At 55.4% G+C, this 26,415-nt stretch overlaps 1 protein-coding gene across 1 annotated transcript in view; it reads right to left on the reverse strand.

The window, feature by feature from the left end:
- mtpap (mitochondrial poly(A) polymerase) overlaps nt 1-26,415 on the reverse strand; it is a 43,270-nt gene that overhangs the window by 14,272 nt on the left and 2,583 nt on the right. Inside the window, exons 2-5 of the mRNA XM_064949076.1 lie at nt 22,283-22,449; nt 21,923-22,156; nt 21,205-21,429; nt 17,512-17,723 (exon numbers count right to left, since the gene is read on the reverse strand). Coding sequence (XP_064805148.1) covers nt 17,512-17,723; nt 21,205-21,429; nt 21,923-22,156; nt 22,283-22,449 — 838 coding nt within the window. The remainder of the gene's footprint in view (nt 1-17,511; nt 17,724-21,204; nt 21,430-21,922; nt 22,157-22,282; nt 22,450-26,415) is intronic.

Genomic DNA, 26,415 nt, shown 5'->3' on the forward strand with positions numbered 1-26,415 from the left:
TCATTGGTGCCCTCTCTCCCCTCCCCTCATTGGTGCCCTCTCTCCCCTCCCCTCATTGGTGCCCTCTCTCTCTCCCTCTCTCTCCACTCCCCTAATTGGTGCCCCTCTCTCTCTCTCCCCTCCCCTCATTGGTGCCCTCGCTCTCTCTCTCCCTTCCCCTCATTGGTGCCCTCTCTCTCTCTCTCCCCCCCCTCATTGGTGCCCTCTCTCTCTCTCCCCTCCCCTCATTGGTGCCCCCTCTCTCTCTCTCCCCTCCCCTCATTGGTGCCCTCTCGCTCTCTCTCCCCTCCCCTCATTGGTGCCCCCCCTCTCTCTCTCCCCTCCCCTCATTGGTGCCCCCTCTCTCTCTCTCTCTCTCTCTCCCCTCCCCTCATTGGTGCCCCCTCTCTCTCTCTCCCCTCCCTCATTGGTGCCCTCTCTCTCTCTCTCCCCTCCCCTCATTGGTGCCCTCTCTCTCTCCCCCTCCCCTCATTGGTGCCCTCTCTCTCTCTCTCTCCCCTCATTGGTGCCCCCTCTCTCTCTCTCCCCCCCTCATTGGTGCCCTCTCTCTCTCTCCCCTCCCCTCATTGGTGCCCTCTCTCTCCCCTCCCCTCATTGGTGCCCCCCCTCTCTCTCTCTCTCTCCCCTCCCCGGTGCCCCCTCTCTCTCTCTCTCTCTCTCTCTCTCCCCTCCCCTCATTGGTGCCCCCCTCTCTCTCTCTCTCTCTCTCCCATCCCCTCATTGGTGCCCTCACTCTCTCCCCTCCCCTCATTGGTGCCCTCTCTCTCTCTCCCCCCCTCATTGGTGCCCTCTCTCTCTCCCCTCCCCTCATTGGTGCCCTCTCTCTCTCTCTCCCCTCCCCTCATTGGTGCCCTCTCTCTCTCTCTCTCCCCTCCCCTCATTGGTGCCCTCTCTCTCTCTCTCCCCTCCCTCATTGGTGCCCTCTCTCTCTCTCCCCCCCTCATTGGTGCCCTCTCTCCCCTCCCCTCCCCTCATTGGTGCCCTCTCTCTCTCTCTCCCCTCCCCTCATTGGTGCCCTCTCTCTCTCTCTCTCCCCTCCCCTCATTGGTGCCCTCTCTCTCTCTCCCCTCCCCTCATTGGTGCCCCCTCTCTCTCTCCCCTCCCCTCATTGGTGCCCTCTCTCTCTCTCTCTCCCCTCCCCTCATTGGTGCCCTCTCTCTCCCTCTCCCTCCCCTCATTGGTGCCCTCTCTCTCTCTCTCTCTCTCCCCTCCCCTCATTGGTGCCCTCTCTCTCTCTCTCCCCTCCCCTCATTGGTGCCCTCTCTCTCTCCCCTCCCCTCATTGGTGGCCTCTCTCTCTCTCCCCTCCCCTCATTGGTGGCCACTCTCTCTCTCCTCCCCTCATTGGTGGCCTCTCTCTCTCTCCCTCCCCTCATTGGTGGCCTCTCTCTCTCTCCCCTCCCCTCATTGGTGGCCTCTCTCCCCTCCCCTCATTGGTGGCCTCTCTCTCTCTCCCCTCCCCTCATTGGTGGCCTCTCTCTCTCTCCCCTCCCCTCATTGGTGCCCTCTCTCTCTCTTTCCTCCCCTCATTGGTGCCCTCTCTCTCTCTCTCTCCCCTCCCCTCATTGGTGCCCTCTCTCTTTCCTCCCCTCATTGGTGCCCTCTCTCTCTCTCTCCCCTCCCCTAATTGGTGGCCTCTCTCTCTCTCTCCCCTCACCTCATTGGTGCCCTCTCTCTCTCTCTCCCCTCACCTCATTGGTGCCCTCTCTCTCTCTCCCCTCCCCTCATTGGTGCCCTCTCTCCCCTCACCTCATTGGTGCCCTCTCTCTCTCTCTATCCCTCCCCTCATTGGTGCCCTCTCTCTCTCGCTCTCCCCTCCCCTCATTGGTGCCCTCTCTCTCTCTCTCCCCTCATTGGTGGCTTCTCTCTCCCCTCCCCTCATTGGTGGCCTCTCTCTCCCCTCATTGGTGGCCCCTCTCTCTCTCCCCTCCCCTCATTGGTGGCCTCTCTCTCTCCCCTCCCCTCATTGGTGGCCTCTCTCTCTCTCTCCCCTCCCCTCATTGGTGCCCTCTCTCTCCCTCTCCCCTCCCCTCATTGGTGCCCTCTCTCTCTCTCTCTCTCCCCCCCTCCCCATTGGTGCCCTCTCTCTCTCTCTCTCTCTCCCCTCCCCTCATTGGTGCCCACTCTCTCTCTCTCCCCTCATTGGTGCCCCTCTCTCTCTCTCTCCCCCTCCCCTCATTGGTTCCCCCTCTCTCTCTCTCCCCTCCCCTCATTGGTGCCCTCTCTCTCTCTCTCTCTCTCCCCTCCACTCCACTCATTGGTGCCCTCTCTCTCTCTCTCCCCTCATTGGTGGCCTCTCTCTCTCCCTCTCCCCTCATTGGTGGCCTCTCTCTCTCTCCCCTCCCCTCATTGGTGGCCTCTCTCTCTCTCTCCCCTCCCCTCATTGGTGGCCTCTCTCTCTCTCCCTCCCCTCATTGGTGGCCTCTCTCTCACTCTCTCCTCATTGGTGGCCTCTCTCTCTCTCTCCCCTCCCCTCATTGGTGGCCTCTCTCTCTCTCCCCCCTCCCCTCATTGGTGGCCTCTCTCTCTCCCCTCCCCTCATTGGTGGCCTCTCTCTCTCCCCTCCCCTCATTGGTGGCCTCTCTCCCTCCCCTCATTGGTGGCCTCTCTCTCCCTCCCCTCATTGGTGGCCTCTCTCTCCCCTCCCCTCATTGGTGGCCTCTCTCTCCCCTCCCCTCATTGGTGGCCTCTCTCTCCCCTCCCCTCATTGGTGGCCTCTCTCTCCCCTCCCCTCATTGGTGGCCTCTCTCTCCCCTCCCCTCATTGGTGGCCTCTCTCTCCCTCCCCTCATTGGTGGCCTCTCTCTCCCCTCCCCTCATTGGTGGCCTCTCTCTACCCTCCCCTCATTGGTGGCCTCTCTCTCCCCTCCCCTCATTGGTGGCCTCTCTCTCCCCTCCCCTCATTGGTGGCCTCTCTCTCTCCCCTCCCCTCATTGGTGCCATCTCTCTCCCCTCCCCTCCCCTCATTGGTGCCATCTCTCTACCCTCCCCTCCCCTCATTGGTGCCCTCTCTCTCTCTTTCAGCCCCTCATTGGTGCCCTCTCTCTCTTTCCTCCCCTCATTGGTGCCCTCTCTCTCTCTCCCCTCCCCTCACTGGTGCCCTCTCTCTCTCTCTCTCACCTCCCCTAATTGGTGCCCACTCTCTCTCTCTCCCCTCCCCTCATTGGTGCCCTCTCTCTCTCTCTCTCTCTCCCCTCCCCTCATTGGTGCCCTCTCTCTCTCTCTCCCCTCCCCTCATTGGTGCCCTCTCTCTCTCTCCCCTCCCCTCATTGGTGCCCCCTCTCTCTCTCTCCCCTCCCCTCATTGGTGCCCTCTCGCTCTCTCTCCCCTCCCCTCATTGGTGCCCCCCCTCGCTCTCTCCCCTCCCCTCATTGGTGCCCCCCTCTCTCTCTCTCTCTCTCTCCCCTCCCCTCATTGGTGCCCCCTCTCTCTCTCCCCTCCCCTCATTGGTGCCCTCTCTCTCTCCCCTCCCCTCATTGGTGCCCTCTCTCTCTCCCTCCCCTCATTGGTGCCCCTCTCTCTCTCTCTCCCCTCATTGGTGCCCCCTCTCTCTCTCTCCCCCTCCCTCATTGGTGCCCTCTCTCTCTCCCCTCCCCTCATTGGTGCCCCCCCTCTCTCTCTCTCTCTCCCCTCCCCCGGTGCCCCCCTCTCTCTCTCTCTCTCCCCTCCCCTCATTGGTGCCCCCTCTCTCTCTCTCTCCCATCCCCTCATTGGTGCCCTCACTCTCTCCCCTCCCCTCATTGGTGCCCTCTCTCTCTCTCCCCTCCCCTCATTGGTGCCCTCTCTCTCCCCTCCCCTCATTGGTGCCCGCTCTCTCTCTCCCCTCCCCTCATTGGTGCCTTCTCTCTCTCTCTCCCCTCCCCTCATTGGTGCCCTCTCTCTCTCTCCCCTCCCCTCATTGGTGCCCTCTCTCTCTCTCCCCTCCCCTCATTGGTGCCCTCTCTCCCCTCCCCTCCCCTCATTGGTGCCCTCTCTCTCCCCTCCCCTCATTGGTGCCCTCTCTCTCTCTCCCTCCCCTCATTGGTGCCCTCTCTCTCTCTCTCTCTCCCTCCCCTCATTGGTGCCCTCTCTCTCTCTCCCCTCCCCTCATTGGTGCCCTCTCTCTCTCTCTCCCCTCCCCTCATTGGTGCCCTCTCTCTCCCTCTCCCCTCCCCTCATTGGTGCCCTCTCTCTCTCTCTCTCTCCCCTCCCCTCATTGGTGCCCTCTCTCTCTCTCTCTCTCCCCTCCCCTCATTGGTGCCCTCTCTCTCTCTCCCCTCCCCTCATTGGTGCCCTCTCTCTCCCCTCCCCTCATTGGTGCCCTCTCTCTCTCTCCCTCCCCTCATTGGTGCCCCCTCTCTCTCTCTCTCTCTCCCCTCCCCGGTGCCCCCCTCTCTCTCTCTCTCTCTCCCCTCCCCTCATTGGTGCCCCCTCTCTCTCTCTCTCCCCTCCCCTCATTGGTGCCCTCACTCTCTCCCCTCCCCTCATTGGTGCCCTCTCTCTCTCTCCCCTCCCCTCATTGGTGCCCTCTCTCTCTCCCCTCCCCTCATTGGTGCCCTCTCTCTCTCTCCCCTCCCCTCATTGGTGCCCTCTCTCTCTCTCTCCCCTCCCCTCATTGGTGCCCTCTCTCTCTCCCCCCCTCATTGGTGCCCTCTCTCTCTCTCCCCTCCCCTCATTGGTGCCCTCTCTCCCCTCCCTCCCCTCATTGGTGCCCTCTCTCTCCCCTCCCTGGTGCCCTCTCTCTCTCTCTCCCTCCCCTCATTGGTGCCCTCTCTCTCTCTCTCTCTCCCCTCCCCTCATTGGTGCCCTCTCTCTCTCTCCCCTCCCCTCATTGGTGCCCTCTCTCTCTCTCTCCCCCCCTCATTGGTGCCCTTTCTCTCCCTCTCCCCTCCCCTCATTGGTGCCCTCTCTCTCTCTCTCTCTCCCCTCCCCTCATTGGTGCCTCTCTCTCTCTCTCCCCTCCCCTCATTGGTGCCCTCTCTCTCTCCCCTCCCCTCATTGGTGGCCTCTCTCTCTCTCCCCCCCCTCATTGGTGGCCACTCTCTCTCCCCTCCCCTCATTGGTGGCCTCTCTCTCTCTCCCCTCCCCTCATTGGTGGCCTCTCTCTCTCCCCTCCCCTCATTGGTGGCCTCTCTCTCTCTCCCCTCATTGGTGGCCTCTCTCTCTCTCCCCTCCCCTCATTGGTGCCCTCTCTCGCTCTTTCCTCCCCTCATTGGTGCCCTCTCTCTCTCTCCCCTCCCCTCATTGGTGCCCTCTCTCTTTCCTCCCCTCATTGGTGCCCCTCTCTCTCTCTCTCTCTCTCTCTCTCTCCCCTCCCCTAATTGGTGGCCTCTCTCTCTCTCTCCCCTCACCTCATTGGTGCCCTCTCTCTCTCTCTCCCCTCACCTCATTGGTGCCCTCTCTCTCTCTCCCCTCCCCTCATTGGTGCCCTCTCTCCCCTCACCTCATTGGTGCCCTCTCTCTCTCTCTCCCCTCATTGGTGGCTTCTCTCTCCCCTCCCCTCATTGGTGCCCTCTCTCTCTCTCGCTCTCCCCTCCCCTCATTGGTGCCCTCTCTCTCTCTCTCCCCTCATTGGTGGCTTCTCTCTCCCCTCCCCTCATTGGTGGCCTCTCTCTCTCCCCTCATTGGTGGCCCCTCTCTCTCTCCCCTCCCCTCATTGGTGGCCTCTCTCTCTCCCCTCCCCTCATTGGTGCCCTCTCTCTCTCTCTCTCTCCCCTCCCCTCATTGGTGCCCTCTCTCTCTCTCTCTCTCCCCTCCCCTCATTGGTGCCCTCTCTCTCCCTCTCCCCTCCCTCATTGGTGCCCTCTCTCTCTCTCTCTCTCCCCTCCCCTCATTGGTGCCCTCTCTCTACCCTCCCCTCATTGGTGGCCTCTCTCTCCCCTCCCCTCATTGGTGGCCTCTCTCTACCCTCCCCTCATTGGTGGCTTCTCTCTCCCCTCCCCTCATTGGTGGCCTCTCTCTCTCCCCTCATTGGTGGCCCCTCTCTCTCTCCCCTCCCCTCATTGGTGGCCTCTCTCTCTCCCCTCCCCTCATTGGTGCCCTCTCTCTCTCTCCCCTCATTGGTGCCCTCTCTCTCCCTCTCCCCTCCCCTCATTGGTGCCCTCCCTCTCTCTCGCTCTCTCTCCCCCCCTCATTGGTGCCCCTCTCTCTCTCTCTCTCTCTCCCCTCCCCTCATTGGTGGCCTCTCTCTCTCCCTCTCCCCTCATTGGTGCCCTCACTCTCTCCCCTCCCCTCATTGGTGCCCTCTCTCTCTCTCCCCCCCTCATTGGTGCCCCTCTCTCTCCCCTCCCCTCATTGGTGCCCTCTCTCTCTCTCCCTCCCCTCATTGGTGCCCTCTCTCTCTCTCCCCTCCCCTCATTGGTGCCCTCTCTCTCTCTCTCCCCTCCCCTCATTGGTGCCCTCTCTCTCTCTCCCTCCCCTCATTGGTGCCCTCTCTCTCTCTCCCCTCCCCTCATTGGTGCCCTCTCTCCCTCCCCTCCCCTCATTGGTGCCCCTCTCTCTCCCCTCCCCTCATTGGTGCCCTCTCTCTCTCTCTCCCTCCCCTCATTGGTGCCCTCTCTCTCTCTCTCTCTCCCCTCCCCTCATTGGTGCCCTCTCTCTCTCTCCCCTCCCCTCATTGGTGCCCTCTCTCTCTCTCTCTCTCCCCTCCCCTCATTGGTGCCCTCTCTCTCCCTCTCCCCTCCCCTCATTGGTGCCCTCTCTCTCTCTCTCTCTCCCCCCCCTCATTGGTGCCCTCTCTCTCTCTCTCCCCTCCCCTCATTGGTGCCCTCGCTCACTCCCCTCCCCTCATTGGTGGCTCTCTCTCTCTCCCATCCCCTCATTGGTGGCCACTCTCTCTCTCCTCCCCTCATTGGTGGCCCTCTCTCTCTCCCCTCCCCTCATTGGTGGCCTCTCTCTCTCCCCTCCCCTCATTGGTGGCCTCTCTCCCCTCCCCTCATTGGTGGCCTCTCTCTCTCTCCCCTCCCCTCATTGGTGGCCTCTCTCTCTCTCCCCTCCCCTCATTGGTGGCCTCTCTCTCTCTCCCCTCCCCTCATTGGTGCCCTCTCTCGCTCTTTCCTCCCCTCATTGGTGCCCTCTCTCTCTCTCCCCTCCCCTCATTGGTGCCCTCTCTCTTTCCTCCCCTCATTGGTGCCCTCTCTCTCTCTCTCTCTCTCTCTCTCTCCCCTCCCCTAATTGGTGGCCTCTCTCTCTCTCTCCCCTCACCTCATTGGTGCCCTCTCTCTCTCTCTCCCCTCACCTCATTGGTGCCCTCTCTCTCTCTCCCCTCCCCTCATTGGTGCCCTCTCTCCCCTCACCTCATTGGTGCCCTCTCTCTCTCTCTATCCCTCCCCTCATTGGTGCCCTCTCTCTCTCTCGCTCTCCCCTCCCCTCATTGGTGGCTTCTCTCTCCCCTCCCCTCATTGGTGGCCTCTCTCTCTCCCCTCATTGGTGGCCCCTCTCTCTCTCCCCTCCCCTCATTGGTGGCCTCTCTCTCTCCCCTCCCCTCATTGGTGCCCTCTCTCTCTCTCTCTCTCCCCTCCCCTCATTGGTGCCCTCTCTCTCCCTCTCCCCTCCCCTCATTGGTGCCCTCTCTCTCTCTCTCTCTCTCCCCTCCCCTCATTGGTGCCCTCTCTCTACCCTCCCCTCATTGGTGGCCTCTCTCTCCCCTCCCCTCATTGGTGGCCTCTCTCTACCCTCCCCTCATTGGTGGCCTCTCTCTCCCCTCCCCTCATTGGTGGCCTCTCTCTCCCCTCCCCTCATTGGTGGCCTCTCTCTCTCCCCTCCCCTCATTGGTGGCCTCTCTCTCTCCCCTCCCCTCATTGGTGCCATCTCTCTCCCCTCCCCTCCCCTCATTGGTGCCATCTCTCTACCCTCCCCTCCCCTCATTGGTGCCCTCTCTCTCCCCTCATGGTGCCCTCTCTCTCTCTCTCCCCTCCCCTCATTGGTGCCCTCTCTCTCTCTTTCAGCCCCTCATTGGTGCCCTCTCTCTTTCCTCCCCTCATTGGTGCCCTCTCTCTCTCCCCTCCCCTCACTGGTGCCCTCTCTCACTCTCTCACCTCCCCTAATTGGTGCCCACTCTCTCTCTCTCCCCTCCCCTCATTGGTGCCCTCTCTCTCTCTCCCCTCCCCTCATTGGTGCCCTCTCTCTCTCTCTCCCCCCCCTCATTGGTGCCCTCCTCTCTCTCCCCTCCCCTCATTGGTGCCCACTCTCTCTCTCTCCCCTCCCCTCTTTGGTGGCCTCTCTCTCTCCCCTCCCCTCATTGGTGGCCTCTCTCTCTCTCCCCTCCCCTCATTGGTGCCCTCTCTCGCTCTTTCCTCCCCTCATTGGTGCCCTCTCTCTCTCTCCCCTCCCCTCATTGGTGCCCCTCTCTTTCCTCCCCTCATTGGTGCCCTCTCTCTCTCTCCCCTCCCTAATTGGTGGCCTCTCTCTCTCTCCCCTCACCTCATTGGTGCCCTCTCTCTCTCTCTCCCCTCACCTCATTGGTGCCCTCTCTCTCTCTCCCTCCCCTCATTGGTGCCCTCTCTCCCCTCACCTCATTGGTGCCCTCTCTCTCTCTCTATCCCTCCCCTCATTGGTGCCCTCTCTCTCTCTCCCCTCATTGGTGGCTTCTCTCTCCCCTCCCCTCATTGGTGGCCTCTCTCTCTCCCCTCATTGGTGGCCCCTCTCTCTCTCCCCTCCCCTCATTGGTGGCCTCTCTCCCCTCCACTCATTGGTGCCCTCTCTCTCTCTCTCCTCCCCTCATTGGTGCCCTCTCTCTCCCTCTCCCCTCCCCTCATTGGTGCCCTCTCTCTCTCTCCCCTCCCCTCATTGGTGCCCTCTCTCTCTCTCTCTCTCTCCCCTCCCCTCATTGGTGGCCTCTCTCTCTCCCTCTCCCCTCATTGGTGGCCTCTCTCGCTCTCCCCTCCCCTCATTGGTGGCCTCTCTCTCTCTCCCCTCCCCTCATTGGTGGCCTCTCTCTCTCTCCCCTCCCCTCATTGCTGGCCTCTCTCTCTCTCTCCCTCCCCTCATTGGTGGCCTCTCTCTCTCTCTCCCCTCCCCTCATTGGTGGCCTCTCTCTCACTCTCTCCCCTCCCCTCATTGGTGGCCTCTCTCTCTCTCCCTCCCCTCATTGGTGGCCTCTCTCTCTCCCTCCCCTCATTGGTGGCCCTCTCCCCTCCCCTCATTGGTGGCCTCTCTCTCCCCTCCCCTCATTGGTGGCCTCTCTCTCCCCTCCCCTCATTGGTGGCCTCTCTCTCCCCTCCCCTCATTGGTGGCCTCTCTCTCCCTCCCCTCATTGGTGGCCTCTCTCTCCCCTCCCCTCATTGGTGGCCTCTCTCTCCCCTCCCCTCATTGGTGGCCTCTCTCTCCCCTCCCCTCATTGGTGGCCTCTCTCTACCCTCCCCTCATTGGTGGCCTCTCTCTCCCCTCCCCTCATTGGTGGCCTCTCTCTCCCCTCCCCTCATTGGTGGCCTCTCTCTCTCCCCCTCCCTCATTGGTGCCATCTCTCTCCCCTCCCCTCCCCTCATTGGTGCCATCTCTCTCCCCTCCCCTCCCCTCATTGGTGCCCTCTCTCTCCCCTCCCCTCCCCTCATTGGTGCCCTCTCTCTCCCCTCATGGTGCCCTCTCTCTCTCTCCCCTCCCCTCATTGGTGCCCTCTCTCTCTCTTTCAGCCCCTCATTGGTGCCCTCTCTCTCTTTCCTCCCCTCATTGGTGCCCTCTCTCTCTCTCTCCTCCCCTCACTGGTGCCCTCTCTCTCTCTCACCTCCCCTCATTGGTGCCCTCTCTCTCTCTCTCCCCTCCCCTCATTGGTGCCCCCTCTCTCTCTCCCCTCCCCTCACTGGTGCCCTCTCTCTCTCTCCCTCCCCTCATTGGTGGCCTCTCTCTCTCTCTCCCCTCCCCTCATTGGTGGCCTCTCTCTCTCTCCCCTACCCTCATTGGTGGCCTCTCTCTCTCTCCCCTCATTGGTGCCCCTCTCTCTCTCTCTCCCTCCCCTCATTGGTGCCCTCTCTCCCCTCCCCTCCCCTCATTGGTGCCCTCGCTCTCTCTCTCTCTCCCCTCCCCTCATTGGTGCCCTCTCTCTCTCTCTCTCCCTCCCCTCATTGGTGCCCTCTCTCTCTCTCTCTCTCTCCCCTCCCCTCATTGGTGCCCTCTCTCTCTCTCTCCCTCCCCTCATTGGTGCCCCTCTCTCTCTCTCTCCCTCCCCTCATTGGTGCCCCTCTCTCTCTCTCCACTCCCCTCATTGGTTCTCTCTCTCTCTCCCCCCCTCATTGGTGCCCTCTCTCTCTCTCTCTCTCCTCCCCTCATTGGTGCCCTCTCTCTCTCTCTCTCCCTCCCCTCATTGGTGCCCTCTCTCTCTCTCTCTCCCCTCCCCTCATTGGTGCCCCTCTCTCTCTCTCCCCTCCCTCATTGGTGCCCTCTCTCTCTCTCCCCTCCCCTCATTGGTGCCCTCTCTCTCTCTCTCCCCTCCCCTCATTGGTGCCCTCTCTCTCTCTCTCCACTCCCCTCATTGGTGCCCTCTCTCTCTCTCTCCCCTCCCCTCATTGGTGCCCTCTCTCTCTCTCTCTCTCGCCTCCCCTCATTGGTGGCCTCTCTCTCTCTCCCCTCCCCTCATTGGTGGCCTCTCTCTCTCTCCCCTCCCCTCATTGGTGGCCACTCTCTCTCTCCCCTCCCCTCATTGGTGGCCTCTCTCTCTCTCCCCTCCCCTCATTGGTGGCCTCTCTCTCTCTCCCCTCCCCTCATTGGTGCCCTCTCTCTCTCTCTTTCCTCCCCTCATTGGTGCCCTCTCTCTCTCTCCCCTCCCCTCATTGGTGCCCCTCTCTCTCTCCCCTCCCCTCATTGGTGCCCCCTCTCTCTCTCTCCCCTCCCCTCATTGGTGGCCTCTCTCTCTCCCCTCCCCTCATTGGTGGCCTCTCTCTCTCTCCCCTCCCCTCATTGGTGCCCTCTCTCGCTCTTTCCTCCCCTCATTGGTGCCCTCTCTCTCTCTCCCCTCCCCTCATTGGTGCCCTCTCTCTTTCCTCCCCTCATTGGTGCCCTCTCTCTCTCTCTCTCCCCTCCCCTAATTGGTGGCCTCTCTCTCTCTCTCCCCTCACCTCATTGGTGCCCTCTCTCTCTCTCTCCCCTCACCTCATTGGTGCCCTCTCTCTCTCTCCCCTCCCCTCATTGGTGCCCTCTCTCCCCTCACCTCATTGGTGCCCTCTCTCTCTCTCTATCCCTCCCCTCATTGGTGCCCTCTCTCTCTCTCTCCCCTCATTGGTGGCTTCTCTCTCCCCTCCCCTCATTGGTGGCCTCTCTCTCTCCCCTCATTGGTGGCCCCTCTCTCTCTCCCCTCCCCTCATTGGTGGCCTCTCTCCCCTCCCCTCATTGGTGCCCTCTCTCTCTCTCGCTCTCTCTCCCCTCCCCTCATTGGTGCCCTCTCTCTCTCTCTCTCTCTCTCCCCTCCCCTCATTGGTGGCCTCTCTCTCTCCCTCTCCCCTCATTGGTGGCCTCTCTCGCTCTCCCCTCCCCTCATTGGTGGCCTCTCTCTCTCCCCTCCCCTCATTGGTGGCCTCTCTCTCTCCCCTCCCTCATTGCTGGCCTCTCTCTCTCTCTCCCCTCCCCTCATTGGTGGCCTCTCTCTCTCTCTCCCCTCCCCTCATTGGTGGCCTCTCTCTCACTCTCTCCCCTCCCCTCATTGGTGGCCTCTCTCTCTCTCTCCCCTCCCCTCATTGGTGGCCTCTCTCTCTCCCCTCCCCTCATTGGTGGCCTCTCTCCCCTCCCCTCATTGGTGGCCTCTCTCTCCCCTCCCCTCATTGGTGGCCTCTCTCTCCCCTCCCCTCATTGGTGGCCTCTCTCTCCCCTCCCCTCATTGGTGGCCTCTCTCTCCCCTCCCCTCATTGGTGGCCTCTCTCTCCCCTCCCCTCATTGGTGGCCTCTCTCTCCCCTCCCCTCATTGGTGGCCTCTCTCTACCCTCCCCTCATTGGTGGCCTCTCTCTCCCCTCCCCTCATTGGTGGCCTCTCTCTCCCCTCCCCTCATTGGTGGCCTCTCTCTCTCCCCCTCCCCTCATTGGTGCCATCTCTCTCCCCTCCCCTCCCCTCATTGGTGCCATCTCTCTCCCCTCCCCTCCCCTCATTGGTGCCCTCTCTCTCCCCTCATGGTGCCCTCTCTCTCTCTCTCCCCTCCCCTCATTGGTGCCCTCTCTCTCTCTTTCAGCCCCTCATTGGTGCCCTCTCTCTCTTTCCTCCCCTCATTGGTGCCCTCTCTCTCTCTCCCCTCCCCTCACTGGTGCCCTCTCTCTCTCTCACCTCCCCTCATTGGTGCCCTCTCTCTCTCTCTCTCTCCCCTCCCCTCATTGGTGCCCTCTCTCTCTCTCCCCTCCCCTCACTGGTGCCCTCTCTCTCTCTCCCCTCCCCTCACTGGTGCCCTCTCTCTCTCCCCTCACCTCATTGGTGGCCTCTCTCTCTCTCTCCCCTCCCCTCATTGGTGGCCTCTCTCTCTCTCTCCCCTCCCCTCATTGGTGGCCTCTCTCTCTCTCTCCCCTCATTGGTGCCCTCTCTCTCTCTCTCTCCCCTCCCCTCATTGGTGCCCTCTCTCCCCTCCCCTCCCCTCATTGGTGCCCTCGCTCTCTCTCTCTCTCCCCTCCCCTCATTGGTGCCCTCTCTCTCTCTCTCTCCCTCCCCTCATTGGTGCCCTCTCTCTCTCTCTCTCCCCTCCCCTCATTGGCCCCTCTCTCTCTCTCCCTCCCCTCATTGGTGCCCTCTCTCTCTCTCTCCACTCCCCTCATTGGTTCTCTCTCTCTCTCTCCCCTCCCCTCATTGGTGCCCTCTCTCTCTCTCTCTCTCGCCTCCCCTCATTGGTGCCCCTCTCTCTCCCCTCCCCTCATTGGTGGCCTCTCTCTCTCCCCTCCCCTCATTGGTGGCCACTCTCTCTCCCCTCCCCTCATTGGTGGCCTCTCTCTCTCCCCTCCCCTCATTGGTGGCCTCTCTCTCTCTCCCCTCCCCTCATTGGTGGCCTCTCTCTCTCCCTCCCTCATTGGTGGCCTCTCTCTATCTCCCTCCCCTCATTGGTGGCCACTCTCTCTCTCCCTCCCCTCATTGGTGGCCTCTCTCTCTCTCCCTCCCCTCATTGGTGGCCTCTCTCTCTCTCCCCTCCCCTCATTGGTGCCCTCTCTCTCTCTTTCCTCCCCTCATTGGTGCCCTCTCTCTCTCTCCCCTCCCCTCATTGGTGCCCTCTCTCTTTCCTCCCCTCATTGGTGCCCTCTCTCTCTCTCTCCCCTCCCCTAATTGGTGGCCTCTTTCTCTCTCTCCCCTCACCTCATTGGTGCCCTCTCTCTCTCTCTCCCCTCACCTCATTGGTGCCCTCTCTCTCCCCTCCCCTCATTGGTGCCCTCTCTCCCCTCACCTCATTGGTGCCCTCTCTCCCCTCACCTCATTGGTGCCCTCTCTCTCTCTCTATCCCTCCCCTCATTGGTGCCCCTCTCTCTCTCTCCCCTCCCCTCATTGGTGCCCTCTCTCTCTCTCTCCCCTCATTGGTGGCTTCTCTCTCCCCTCCCCTCATTGGTGGCCTCTCTCTCCCCTCATTGGTGGCCCCTCTCTCTCCCCCTCCCCTCATTGGTGGCCTCTCTCTCTCCCTCCCCTCATTGGTGGCCTCTCTCTCTCTCCCCTCCCCTCATTGGTGGCCTCTCTCTCTCTCTCTCCCCCTCATTGGTGGCCTCTCTCTCTCTCTCCCCCTCATTGGTGGTCTCTCTCTCTCTCTCTCTCTCTCTCCTCCCCTCATTGGTGGCCTCTCTCTCTCTCTCCCCTCCCCTCATTGGTGGCCTCTCTCTCTCTCTCTCTCCCCTCCCCTCATTGGTGGCCTCTCTCTCTCTCTCTCCCTCTCCCCTCCCCTCATTGGTGGCTCTCTCTCTCTCTCCCTCCCCTCATTGGTGGCCTCTCTCTCTCTCTCCCTCCCCTCATTGGTGGCCTCTCTCTCTCTCTCCACCTCCCCTCATTGGTGGCCTCTCTCTCTCTCCCCTCATTGGTGGCCTCTCTCTCTCTCCCCTCATTGGTGGCCTCTCTCTCTCCCCTCATTGGTGGCCTCTCTCTCTCTCTCCCCTCCCCTCATTGGTGGCCTCTCTCTCTCTCCCCTCCCCTCATTGGTGGCCTCTCTCTCTCTCCCCTCCCCTCATTGGTGGCCTCTCTCCCCTCCCCTCCCCTCATTGGTGCCCTCTCTCCCCTCCCCCCTCCCCTCATTGGTGCCCTCTCTCTCCCCCTCCCCTCATTGGTGCCCTCTCGCTCTCTCTCCCCTCCCCTCATTGGTGCCCTCTCTCTCTCCTTCAGCCCCTCATTGGTGCCCTCTCTCTCTCTCTCTCTCTCTCTCTCCTCCCTGGTGCTCTCTCTCTCTCTCTCCCCTCCCCTCATTGGTGCCCTCTCTCTCTCTCTCCCCTCCCCTCATTGGTGCCCTCTCTCTCTCTCTCCCTCTCTCCCCTCCCCTCATTGGTGCCCTCTCTCTCGCTTTCCTCCCCTCATTGGTGCCCTCTCTCTCTCTCCCCTCCCCTCATTGGTGCCCTCTCTCTCTCTCCCCTCCCCTCATTGGTGCCCTCTCTCTCTCGCCCCTCCCCTCATTGGTGCCCTCTCTCTCTCTCCCCTCCCCTCTCCGCTCATTGGTGCCCTCTCTCTCTCCCCTCCCCTCATTGGTGCCCTCTCTCTCTCTCCCCTCCCCTCATTGGTGCCCTCTCTCCCCTCCCCTCATTGGTGGCCTCTCTCTCTCCTCCCCTCATTGATGGCCTCTCTCCCTCTCCCCTCCCCTCATTGGTGGCCTCTCTCTCTCTCTCTCTCTCCCCTCCCCTCATTGGTGGCCTCTCTCTCTCTCTCTCCCTCCCCTCATTGGTGGCCTCTCTCCCCTCCCCTCCCCTCATTGGTGCCCCTCTCTCTCCCCTCCCCTCATTGGTGCCCTCTCTCTCTCTCCCTCCCCTCATTGGTGCCCTCTCTCTCTCTTTCAGCCCCTCATTGGTGCCCTCTCTCTTTTTCCCCTCATTGGTGCCCTCTCTCTCGCTCTCTCCCCCCTCCCTGGTGCCCTCTCTCTCCCTCCCCTCCCCTCATTGGTGCCCTCTCTCTCTCTTTCCTCCCCTCATTGGTGCCCTCTCTCTCTCTCTCCCCTTCCCTCATTGGGGCCCTCTCTCTCTCTCCCCTCCCCTCATTGGTGCCCTCTCTCTCTTTCTCCCCTCCCCTCATTGGTGCCCTCTCTCTCTCTCTCTCTCTCTCTCTCTCTCTCTCCCCTCCCCTCATTGGTGCCCTCTCTCCTCTCCCCTCATTGGTAGCCTCTCTCTCTCTCTCCTCCCCTCATTGATGGCCTCTCTCTCTCTCCCCTCCCCTCATTGGTGGCCTCTCTCTCTCTCTCTCCCCTCCCCTCATTGGTGGCCTCTCTCTCTCTCTCCCCCCCTCATTGGTGGCCTCTCTCCCCTCCCCTCCCCTCATTGGTGCACTCTCTCTCTCTCTCCCCTCCCCTCATTGGTGCCCTCTCTCTCTCTTTCAGCCCCTCATTGGTGCCCTCTCTCTCTCTTTCCTCCCCTCATTGGTGCCCTCTCTCTCTCTCTCTCTCCCCCTCTCCCTGGTGCCCTCTCTCTCCCTCCCCTCCCCTCATTGGTGCCCCCTCTCTCTCTCTCTCCCCTCCCCTCATTGGTGCCCTCTCTCTCTCTCTCTCTCTCTCCCCTCCCCTCATTGGTGCCCTCTCTCTCTCTCTCTCTCTCTCCCCTCCCCTCATTGGTGCCCTCTCTCTCTCTCCCCTCCCCTCATTGGTGCCCTCTCTCTCTCTCCCCTCCCCTCATTGGTGCCCTCTCTCTCTCTCTCTCTCCCCTCCCCTCATTGGTGCGCCCTCTCTCTCTCCCCTCCCCTCATTGGTGCCCTCTCTCTCTCTCTCTCCCCTCCCCTCATTGGTGCCCTCTCTCTCTCTCTCTCCCCTCCCCTCATTGGTGCCCCTCTCTCTCTCCCCTCCCCTCATTGGTGCCCCTCTCTCTCTCCCCTCCCCTCTTTGGTGCCCTCTCTCTCTCCCCTCCCCTCATTGGTGCCCTCTCTCTCACTCTCCCCTCCCCTCATTGGTGCCCTCTCGCTCTCCCCTCCCCTCATTGGTGCCCTCTCGCTCTCTCTCTCTCCACCCCCTCATTGGTGCCCTCTCTCTCTCTTTCCCCTCCCCTCATTGGTGCCCTCTCTCTCTCTCTCCCCTCCTCATTGGTGCCCTCTCTCTCTCTCCCCTCCCCTCATTGGTGCCCTCTCTCTCTCTCTCCCCTCCCCTCTTTGGTGCCCCCCTCTCTCCCCTCCCCTCATTGGTGCCCTCTCTCTCTCTCTCCCCTCCCCGGTGCCCTCTCTCTATCTCCCCTCCCCTCATTGGTGACCTCTCTCTCTCTCCCCTCACCTCATTGGTGCCCTCTCTCTCTCTCTCCCCTCCCCTCATTGGTGCCCTCTCTCTCTCTCTCCCCTCCCCTCATTGGTGCCCTCCCTCTCTCTCTCTCTCTCTCCCTCCCCTCATTGGTGCCCTCTCTCTCTCTCTCCCCTCCCCTCACTGGTGCCCCTCTCTCTCTCTCTCCCCTCCCCTCATTGGTGCCCTCTCTCTCTCTCTCCCCTCCCCTCATTGGTGCTCTCTCTCTCTCCCCCTCCCCTCATTGGTGGCCTCTCTCTCTCCCCTCCCCTCATTGGTGGCCTCTCTCTCTCCCCTCCCCTCATTGGTGCCCTCTCTCTCTTTCAGCCCCTCATTGGTGCCCTCTCTCTCTTTCAGCCCCTCATTGGTGCCCTCTCTCTCTCTCCCCTCCCTGGTGCCCTCTCTCTCTCCCCTCCCTGGTGCCCTCTCTCTCCCCTCCCTGGTGCCCTCTCTCTCCCCTCCCTGGTGCCCTCTCTCTCCCCTCCCCTCATTGGTGCCCTCTCTCTCCCCTCCCCTCATTGGTGCCCTCTCTCTCCCCTCCCTGGTGCCCTCTCTCTCCCCTCCCCTCATTGGTGCCCGCTCTGTCTCTCTCTCCCCCCACCCCCCTCATTGGTGCCCTCTCTCTCTCCCCCTCCCTCATTAGTGCCCTCTCCCTCCACCTCCCTCTCATTGGTGCCCTATCCCTCTCATTGGTGCCCCTCCCTCATTGGTGCCTGACTAGTTTCAGGGCACAAACACAAGCCACCTCTTTTTTATGTTCCCTCTTTTCCTCCCCCCTCTCTGGTGCCCAACCAGTTTTGGACTAGCCAGCTTGGAACCAGCATACAGAGCCGTTTCTACATAACTTAAGTTTCTGTCTCGTTTGTGCAACGCCAGTAGATTAAGGGCAACGAGGAACTAACATGGTAGAGAGTTTCGATGAAGCATGAGAGCTAAAATGCCATTTAAAAGGGTGACTAATAGTTCTGTGAAAGGGAACTTTAAAGATTAACAATTCAAAATCACATCTAGGCAGACAGAAATGTGCTTTCATGATTCACAATTGTTTAAAAGGCACTAGTTAAGCGTCATAAAAGCTGTTCTAATTTAATCACACTGATGATTAACCATGATGGATGTAAACCAAATTCTGTTTGAGACTGATTAAACAAAAAAAACATGTTTGATCTGTGACCATGTGTGTGTGTGTGTGTGTGTGTGTGTTACCTATTGTTAGCCGTGAGGTCACACTGGAACCCTGACGGTTGGTGGGCGAATCGGACTAGGGGACAGCGAGCCTGGAGGATCTTCTGCACCCCGACACAGCCAGGCCCAAACTGGTCTACACACTCCCCGATCACAGACAGGATACTCTGGGTACCCGCCCGCTCAGACGCAGACCTCTTTGTCTGGTACTCCAAGGAGAGCCCTGCTTTTGGCTGGGCAGATGGGACATAACATTTCTCACTACAGAAACATAGTGTTAAAATGCATAGGGTTACAGTATTGTGAGTGAAGATTGCAGGCCCAAGGCTGAAAAAATAATATGTATGGACAACATAGACACTAACAATTGCGTGTGCCTGCCCACACATAAGGGTTTAATATTTTACCAGAGAATCTATCAATTTTCCTTCCCGAGAAAATTGAAAAAACTTACAAGGCATCCCGGTATTCCCGTTCTATTGAAACGCATATAATGCCAGCGGTAGAAAAATCTGGATTATACCCCTGTTAATGGAGAAATATATACATGATTCTAACATTTTCTTGTTGTATTTGTTGCCATTTAACCAGTTCTCTCGAAGTCACCACGCTAATTCATTGATAGAGCCTTAAAAAAATTTTTTTTTAAGTTGGCCGAGCCGGTAAAATATTACTAATGTAAACATTACATTCGCTTCAGCCTAACTTTGACTGAAAAATGTCAGACAGCTTGTTGACCAGTCTCTCTCCCCTTGCACCTGGCTATCAGGGGAGTTTGGGAAGGTGATGGCTGTTTTGCCTTCATGATATCCCGCTTGTTGTGGAGACTGTCACAGGGAATTGTCTACCTTAACTGCGTCCAGAGGTCATGTGTAGCCTGCACGTATAGTGAGCAATTACATTTATAGAAGCCATGCAAGTACAATTTTGTCATTAAGCAGGAGCTCTTATCCAGAGTGACTTACAGTTACTGCATTCATCTTAAGATAGCTAGGTGGGACAAACGCATAGAAAGAACATTTTTCCCTCGATAATGTAGCTGTCAGCAGTCAGAGCGGGGGGGGTCAAGTCAGGGATGCAAGTGCTGGTTAAGTGGGGGGGGGGGTCGAGGTGAGGAGGATTATTTAAGATACTGTCTGAAGAAGTAGGGTTTCAGACGTTTTCGATAGATGGGCAGGGACTCTGTTGTCCTCGCTTCAGGAGGAAGCTGGTTCCACCATTGGGGTGCCAGGACAAAGAACCGCTTGGACTGAGCTGAGCCTGAAGGTAGGGTTCCGTAAGTAAGCACCATGGTCTTGTAGTGGATGCGAGCTTCAACTAGAAGCCAGTGAAGTGTGCAGAGACGCAGAGTGACATGAGAGAACTTGGGAAGATTGAAAACCAGGCGTGCTGCTGCATTCTGGATAAGTTGTAGGGGTTGGATGGCAAAAGCAGGGAGCCCAGCCAACAGCGAGTTGCAGTAGTCCAGACGGGAGAGGACAAGTGCCTGGATTAGGTCGCTTCCTGTGTGAGTAGGGTCGTACTCTAAGGATGTTGTAGAGCATGAACCTGCAGGAGCGAGTCACTGCTTTGATGTTTACAGAAAACAACAGGGTGTTGTCCAGGGTCACGCCAAGGTTCTATGCACTCTGGGAGGGCGATACTGTGGAGTTGTCAACCGTGATGGAGAGGTCTTGGAGCGGGCAGACCTTCCCCGAGAGTAAGAGCAGTTCCATCTTGTCGAGGTTTAGCTTGAGGTGGTGGGCCGACATCCAAGTTGAGCTATCTGCCGGGGAAGGAGAAATGCGTGTCACCACCTGGGTGTCAGAAGGGGGGGGAAGGAGAAAAGTTGCTGAGTGTCATCCGCATAGCAATGATAGGAGAGAATATGTGAGGATATGACTGAGTGACTTGGTGTATAGGGCCTAGAACTGAGCCCTGGGTGAGGGCCTAGAACAAAGCCCTGGGGGACACCAGTAGTGAGAGTACGTGGTGCAGACACAGATTCTCTCCACATCACCTGGTAGGAGTGGCCTGCCATATAAGATGCAATCCAAGTTTGCAGAGCCTGAGACACCCAGCCCTGAGAGAGTAGAGAGGAGGATCTGATGGTTGAGAAAGTTGATCAGAGACAGCGCGCTCAACTGTTTTGGAAAGAAAAGGGATACAGGTCTAGTGTTGGTTTATTGAAGAGATGAGCAACTCGGGCCATTTTGAAGTCAGAGGCGACGCAGCCAGTGGTCAGGGATGAGTTGATGAAAGAAGGGAGGAATGGGAGAAGGTCACCAGAGATGGTCTGGAGAAGAAAGGAGGGGATAGGGTCGAGCGGTTGTCAGGCGGCCAGACCTCACTAGTTGCAGGATGTCATCTGCTACTGGGGACTTTATGTTGAGTAAATATGGTAGGCTGCTAGCGTTGTGATGACTGGTCTAATGTTTGAATGAAGCCAGAGTTGATAGGCTACGTCGCACGTGCATATTTAGCATTTTTGCATCTCGGCTAAATTGACCTCTCTCTGCATATCATCTCACCAGTTGTGACATATTCAATGGATTCTTTTTTTCTGTGCTGATCTGATGCGATGGCATGGTGGCAAGGTAGGAGAAGCTGTCGCACCCAGCCCTTTCCATTTATGGCGACTTTAGTAAAGAGACTTAAGTAAATCACACTGAGCGTTGATGATTGATCATGCAGATAGTAGAGCAGAGAAGGCCTTAGATAAGCCAGACGTAGACAAAAAAAATACCGGTTTCTCAACCTTATTTATCTCAGGAAATGAGAATGGGTTTGGGCAGAAAATCTCGGTAACCCGGTTCCCACTTTTAAACCCTACCATACATAGAGAAAAGTGCATCATTTCAATCTAATAAAACCAAGTCAATATTTGCAAGCCAGATTGACTCTCAACATTCACATAGAAGACAGAGCGTTGACAAGTGCTGCAAACTCTCTTTACGCACAAGGGTCTTCTGTTTCTACTGAACAGCCTTGACTACAGGTGAGGAAATGGTGATTTGTAGCATTGTGCACATATCTCACTTCCCTAAGATCCTTCTTAGCGGAATGTTTACCCAGTGTGTGTGTGTGTGTGTGTGTGTGTGTGTGTGTGTGTGTGTGTGTGAGAGGGAGCGCACGAGAGAGAAGCACTGATAAAGGCCTGAGTTGTCCTCTTATGGGGCTTTTCCCCCACACTATAATGTCAATGAAAGAAAAAAAAAATAGCTACAGTAAGTCCCCCCCCCCCCCCGTCTCGTTGAACAAATGTTCTACAGCTCAACAACAGTAAGGGTCTGGTTAACAGGGTTCTTGATGTCCTATCTTACACGAGCTATTGTAACGAGAGATGTAAACAAAGGCAATCTAATTAAAAAGGAGAAGGTGTGAGGCAGAAAACATGAGACAAATCTTTCTACAGCTGTTTTATGAGATGAAAACAAACCGAGGTCAAAATTGGCATCTAAGAACCATGACAAAAAAGGTAAGGGATAATCACTTGGAGAGATTCCCGGAAGCTGTGTAGCACTAGCATAATCTTTCCTCCATTGCTTATATGATCAAATTTCAGCGCTACAAAGCTTTTGGGAAACAGACCCGGTGTTTTTCTCGTAGATTCCTGCCTAAACTTGCCCAATAAAAATAAAAAATAAAATATTTTTCCCCCGTTGATGGACATTTTGCTACGGTGTGCCCTACTGAACGTGACTGATGTGGTTTCTACATAGTCCTCATCCTCACCCTTTTCAGATCCCTTCCACTGATGCCGTCCAGGTCCAGAAACATGTCAAGGTCACAGCCCAGCTTCCCGAAGCCGTTGACGGAGGAGCCAAAGGGCCGAATGGTGCATTCTGGGAAATATGCAGCAGCTATGTCCTTTAGAAGAGAGCAGACCAGGAAGCGCAGGCAGACGTTCTCTTCCGTCAGCTGGTACATCTCTGTAAGGGAGGAGATTTGTTGGTCTATCTGAGATAAAGAAAGAGAGAACACCAAAACAGTGTTATTATTTGTGTGTTCAATATTAAGCCTAAAGCAAGGGTTATCTGGAGATCCTTGTTAACCAACAATAATATAGTTGAATATCTTGGAAACAATTAGCACAAAAGCTAACAATACCTATACGTTGTCCCTGAGATATACAGTACCAGTCAAAAATGTGGACACCTACTCATTCAGGGGTTTTTCTTAATTTTTTGGGACTATTTTCTACATTGTCATCAAGGCAAAAGCCTGGCTACTAAAGACTGGCCATATAAAATATATTTTGATTTGTTTGTAGTACCACTGTTTTGGTTACTATATGATTCCATATGTGTTATTTCATAGTTTTGATGTCTTCACTTTTATTCTACAATGTAGAAACTTTTGACTGGTACTGTATGTATCTATGCTAATCTTTATTCAGACAGACAACTTCAGTCGTTTAGCTAGTATTTGAAACCAGGTCATGTCGACCTACACTGGCTTCTTTGGAAAGTCTCTGTATGAGGTCGTTAATGTGTATGGTGGTCTGTGGTTGGCACGGAGGGGCGGACTGGCCATTGGACATGTCCACAGGACCAGCGTTTCTGAGCGAAAGCAGTCTGGACTTGAAAGGCACTGTAGCTTCATGGTTGATACTGGGGATGGCCGTCCCTTCGTGGAGTGATGTGAGGCTCTCCTTGTTGGAAAACTCCACCACAGCATATGTGCCCTGGAAGGCCAAACATGAGCACAGTCAGTTATCTTTCACAACATTTTCAGCATGTTTTTTATTTTATTTACTTATTTCTGAGTGTTTATTTGTAGACTCACATCTTAGCACAACTGAAATACTTACGTAGCTTTCATAAAAGAAACATTTGTTGATATCTCCATGTCTGGATAAATAGCTGAGGAACTTTTTCTCGTTGGTTTTGGCCGGGCAGCTGATAAGGACAGATCTCTCTGCCTGCTCTATCTTCTCCTCTTGGACTGTGTAAAAAGATTTGTTTCCATCCTTTGAGTCTAAAACCAAGAAAACAGACAGACATACTTTAGCAAGATGATATCATTTATTTTTGTCTGAAAATCGTAACCCATGTCGAAATCTAGCCATCATTAAATTCTAAAGAGAAGGCAAAAACAAAGAGTCACATCATGGCAAGTTAATTTATAACATTCATAGGACGCCAACTACCTTCAGTATGTTCTGGCCGGGGGAGTTTTATTAAAGAACCCTGACGCTCGTTCTGAATGTTAAAATGCACTGTTTGGCAAACATAAGGAATGCATCTTTTATATCAGCAATAAATAATTTTCAAAAAACTAAAAAAAGGGTTAGATTACTACACTACCTTTATAGGGTTAAGGTTCCCACACTGCCATATGTCCATGTTACAGCGCTTGTTAAATGGAAAACAGACGTTAGAAAGAGGAGTACCTGCGCTAATTACACTGAACAAAAATACAAAAACGCAACATGCAAATTGTTAGTCCTCATGTTTCTTGCTGTGTCTGTTAGCGTAACCACGGACCACTTCTCAGTTCCTATGCTTCCTGGCTGATGTTTTGGTCACGTTTGAATGCTGGCGGTGCTTTCAATCTAGTGGTAGCATGAGACGGAGTCTACAACCCACACAAGTGGCTCAGGTAGTGCAGCTCATCCAGAATGGCACATCAATGCGAGCTGTGGCAAGAAGGTTTGCTGTGTCTGTTAGCGTAGTGTCCAGAGCATGGAGGCGCTACCAGGAGACAGGCCAGTACATCAGGAGATGTGGAGGAGGCCATAGGAGGGTAACAACCCAGCAGCAGGACCGCTACCTCCGCCTTTGTGCAAGGAGGAGCAGGAGGAGCACTGCCAGAGCACTGCAAAATGACCTCCAGCAGGCCATAAATGTATCTGCTCAAACTGTCAGAAACAGACTCTATGAGGGTGGTATGAGGGCCCAACGTCCACAGGTGGGGTTGTGCTTACAGCCCAATACCGTGCAGGACGTTTGGCATTTGCCAGAGAACACCAAGATTGGCAAATTCGACCACTGGCGCCCTGTGCTCTTCACAGATGAAAGCAGGTTCACACTGAGCACATGTGACAGACGTGACAGTCTGGAGACTCTGCGGAGAACGTGCTGCTGCCTGCAACATTCTCCAGCATGACCGGTTTGGCGGTGGGTCAGTCATGGTGTGGGGTGGCATTTCTTTGGGGGGGCCGCACAGCCCTCCATGTGCTCGCCAGAGGTAGTCTGACTGCCATTAGGTACCGAAATGCCCCATGGTGGTGGCGGTGTATTGATATGGGCTAGATATAAGCTACTGACAACAAACACAATTGCATTTTATCGATGGCAATTTGAATGCACAGAGAAGCGTGATGAGATGCTGAGGCCCATTGTCGTGCCATTCATCCGCTGCCATAACCTCATGTTTCAGCATGATAATGCACGGCCCCATGTCGCAAAGATCCGTACACAATTCCTGGAAGCTGAACATGTCCCAGTTCTTCCATGGCCTGCATACTCACCAGACATGTCACTCATTTAGCATGTTTGGGATGCTCTGGATCAGCACGTACAACAGCATTGTTTCAGTTCCCGCCAATATCCAGTAACGTCTCACAGACATTGAAGAGGGGGACAACATTCCATAGGCCACAATCAACATCCTGATCAACTCTATGCGAAGGAGATGTGTCACACTGTATAAGGCAGATGATGGTCACACCAGATACTGAAAGGTTCTCTGATCCACGCCCCAACCTTTAAAGAAAAGTTTAAAAGCTATCTGTATTCCCAGTCATGTCAAAATAGATCTATAGATTAGGGCCTAATGAATTTATTTCAATTGACTGATTTCCTTATCAAATTTTATTGGCTGCACACACATATTTAGCACATGTTATTGCAGGTGTAGCAAAATGCTTGAGTTCCTAGCTCCAACAGTGCAGTAATATCTAACAATACACACAAATCTAAAAAGTTAAATAATGGAATTAAGAAATATAGAAAAATTAGGACGAGCAATGTCGGGGTCCGGAATATGAATATATATATGATATGGGATGTATAGACTTTGTGGATAGACTACGTAGTATATCTGTAGGATAGAATAGTATATGGACAGCAATAGTTGAATAGGATGGCCTTGACTAGAATACAATATGACACATATGAAATTAGTAAAACAATACGGAAACATTATTAAAGTGTCCAGGGTTCCATTAGTGACCAGTGTTCCATTTACATAGGGCAGCAGCCTCTAAGGTGCAAGGTTGAGTAACAGTGACTAAGTTCAGGACAGGTTCACTGAGATTTTTTGCGGCCCCTACCTCAAAGTTACCCATCCCTGACCTAAACCCAAGCCAGGCGCGGCACAAACATTTTGTCACTAAAAAAATCCTGCCGGCTGCAACTGTTAAAATAGGTTAAAACATTGTACAGCAGAGGAGGCTGCGGAGGGGAGGACAGCTCATAATAATAGCTGGAATGGAGAAAATGGAATGGCCTTCATCTGAAATGGACTCAATTCATTTTGTTCCTCATCAATCTACAAACAATACCCCATAATGACAAAGCAAAAATAGGCTTTTAGACATTTTTGCAAATGTATAAAAAAAAACTGAAATAGCATGTTTACATACAGTACCAGTCAAAAGTTGACACACCTACTCATTCAAGGATTTTTCTTTATTTTGACTATTTTCTACATTGTAGAATAATAGTGATAACATCAAAACTATGAAATAACACATATGGAATAATGTAGCAATCAAAAAAAGTTTTAAACAAATCAAAATATATTTTATATGAGATTCTTCAAAGTAGCCACCCTTTGCCCTGATGACAGCTTTGCACACTCTTGGCATTCTCTTAACCTCTTAACCAGCTTCATGAGGTAGTCACCTGGAATGCATTTCAATTAACAGGTGTGCCTTATTAAAAGTTCATTTGTGGAATTTATTTTCTTCTTAATAAGTTTGAGCCAATCAGTTGTGTTGTGACAAGGTAGGGGTGGTATAAAGAAGACAGCCCTATTTGGTAAAAGACCAAGTCCATATTATGGCAAAAACAGCTCAAATAAACAAAGAGAAATGACTGTCAATCATTACTTTAAGACATGAAGGTCAGTCAATCCGGAAAATTAAGAACTTTGAAAGTGCCGTTGCAAAAACCCATCAGGCGCTATGATGAAACTGGTTTTCATGAGGACAGCCAGATTATTGGTTCTGAAAACCATGTCTTAGTGAGATGCAGAGTAGGTGAAAGTAATGATATCTGCATGCTGCATGTGTGGTTCCCACCGTGAAGCATGGAGGAGGAGGTTTGATGGTGTGGGGGTGCTTTACTGGTGACACTGTCTGTAATTTATTTAGAATTCAAAGCACACTTAACCACCATGGCTACCACAGCATTCTGCAGCGATACGCCATCCCATTTGGTTTGCGCTTTGTGGGACAATTGTTTTTCAAAAGGAAAATGAACAAACACGCCTCCAGCTTGTGTAGGGGCTATATAACCAAGAAGAGTGATGAGTGTTGCATCAGATGACCTGGCCTCGACAATCACCGACATCAACCCAATTGAGATGGTTTGGGATGAGTTGGTCCGCAGAGTGAAGGAAAAGCAGCCAACAAGTGCTCAGCATATTTGAGAACTCCTTCAAGACGGTTGGAAAATCATTCCAGGTGAAGCTGGTTGAGAGAATGCCAACAGTGTGCAAAGCTGTCAAGGCAAAGGGTGGCTACTTTGAAGAATCTCAAGTATAAAATATATTTTGATATTTGGTTACTATATGATTCCATGTGTGTTCTTTCATTGTTTTGATGTCTTCACTATTATTCTACAAAGTAGAAAATAGTAGAAATAAACAAAAACACTTGAATGAGTAGGTGTGTCCACATTTTTGGCTGGTACTGTCAGTATTCACATCCTCAAAATTGAGCTCAGGTGCATCCTGTTTCCATTGATCATCATTGAGATGTTTCTACAACTTGAT

The sequence above is a fragment of the Oncorhynchus masou genome, chromosome 30 (genome assembly GCF_036934945.1).
Source record: "Oncorhynchus masou masou isolate Uvic2021 chromosome 30, UVic_Omas_1.1, whole genome shotgun sequence".
In the NCBI taxonomy this organism is placed as follows: Eukaryota; Metazoa; Chordata; class Actinopteri; order Salmoniformes; family Salmonidae; genus Oncorhynchus; species Oncorhynchus masou.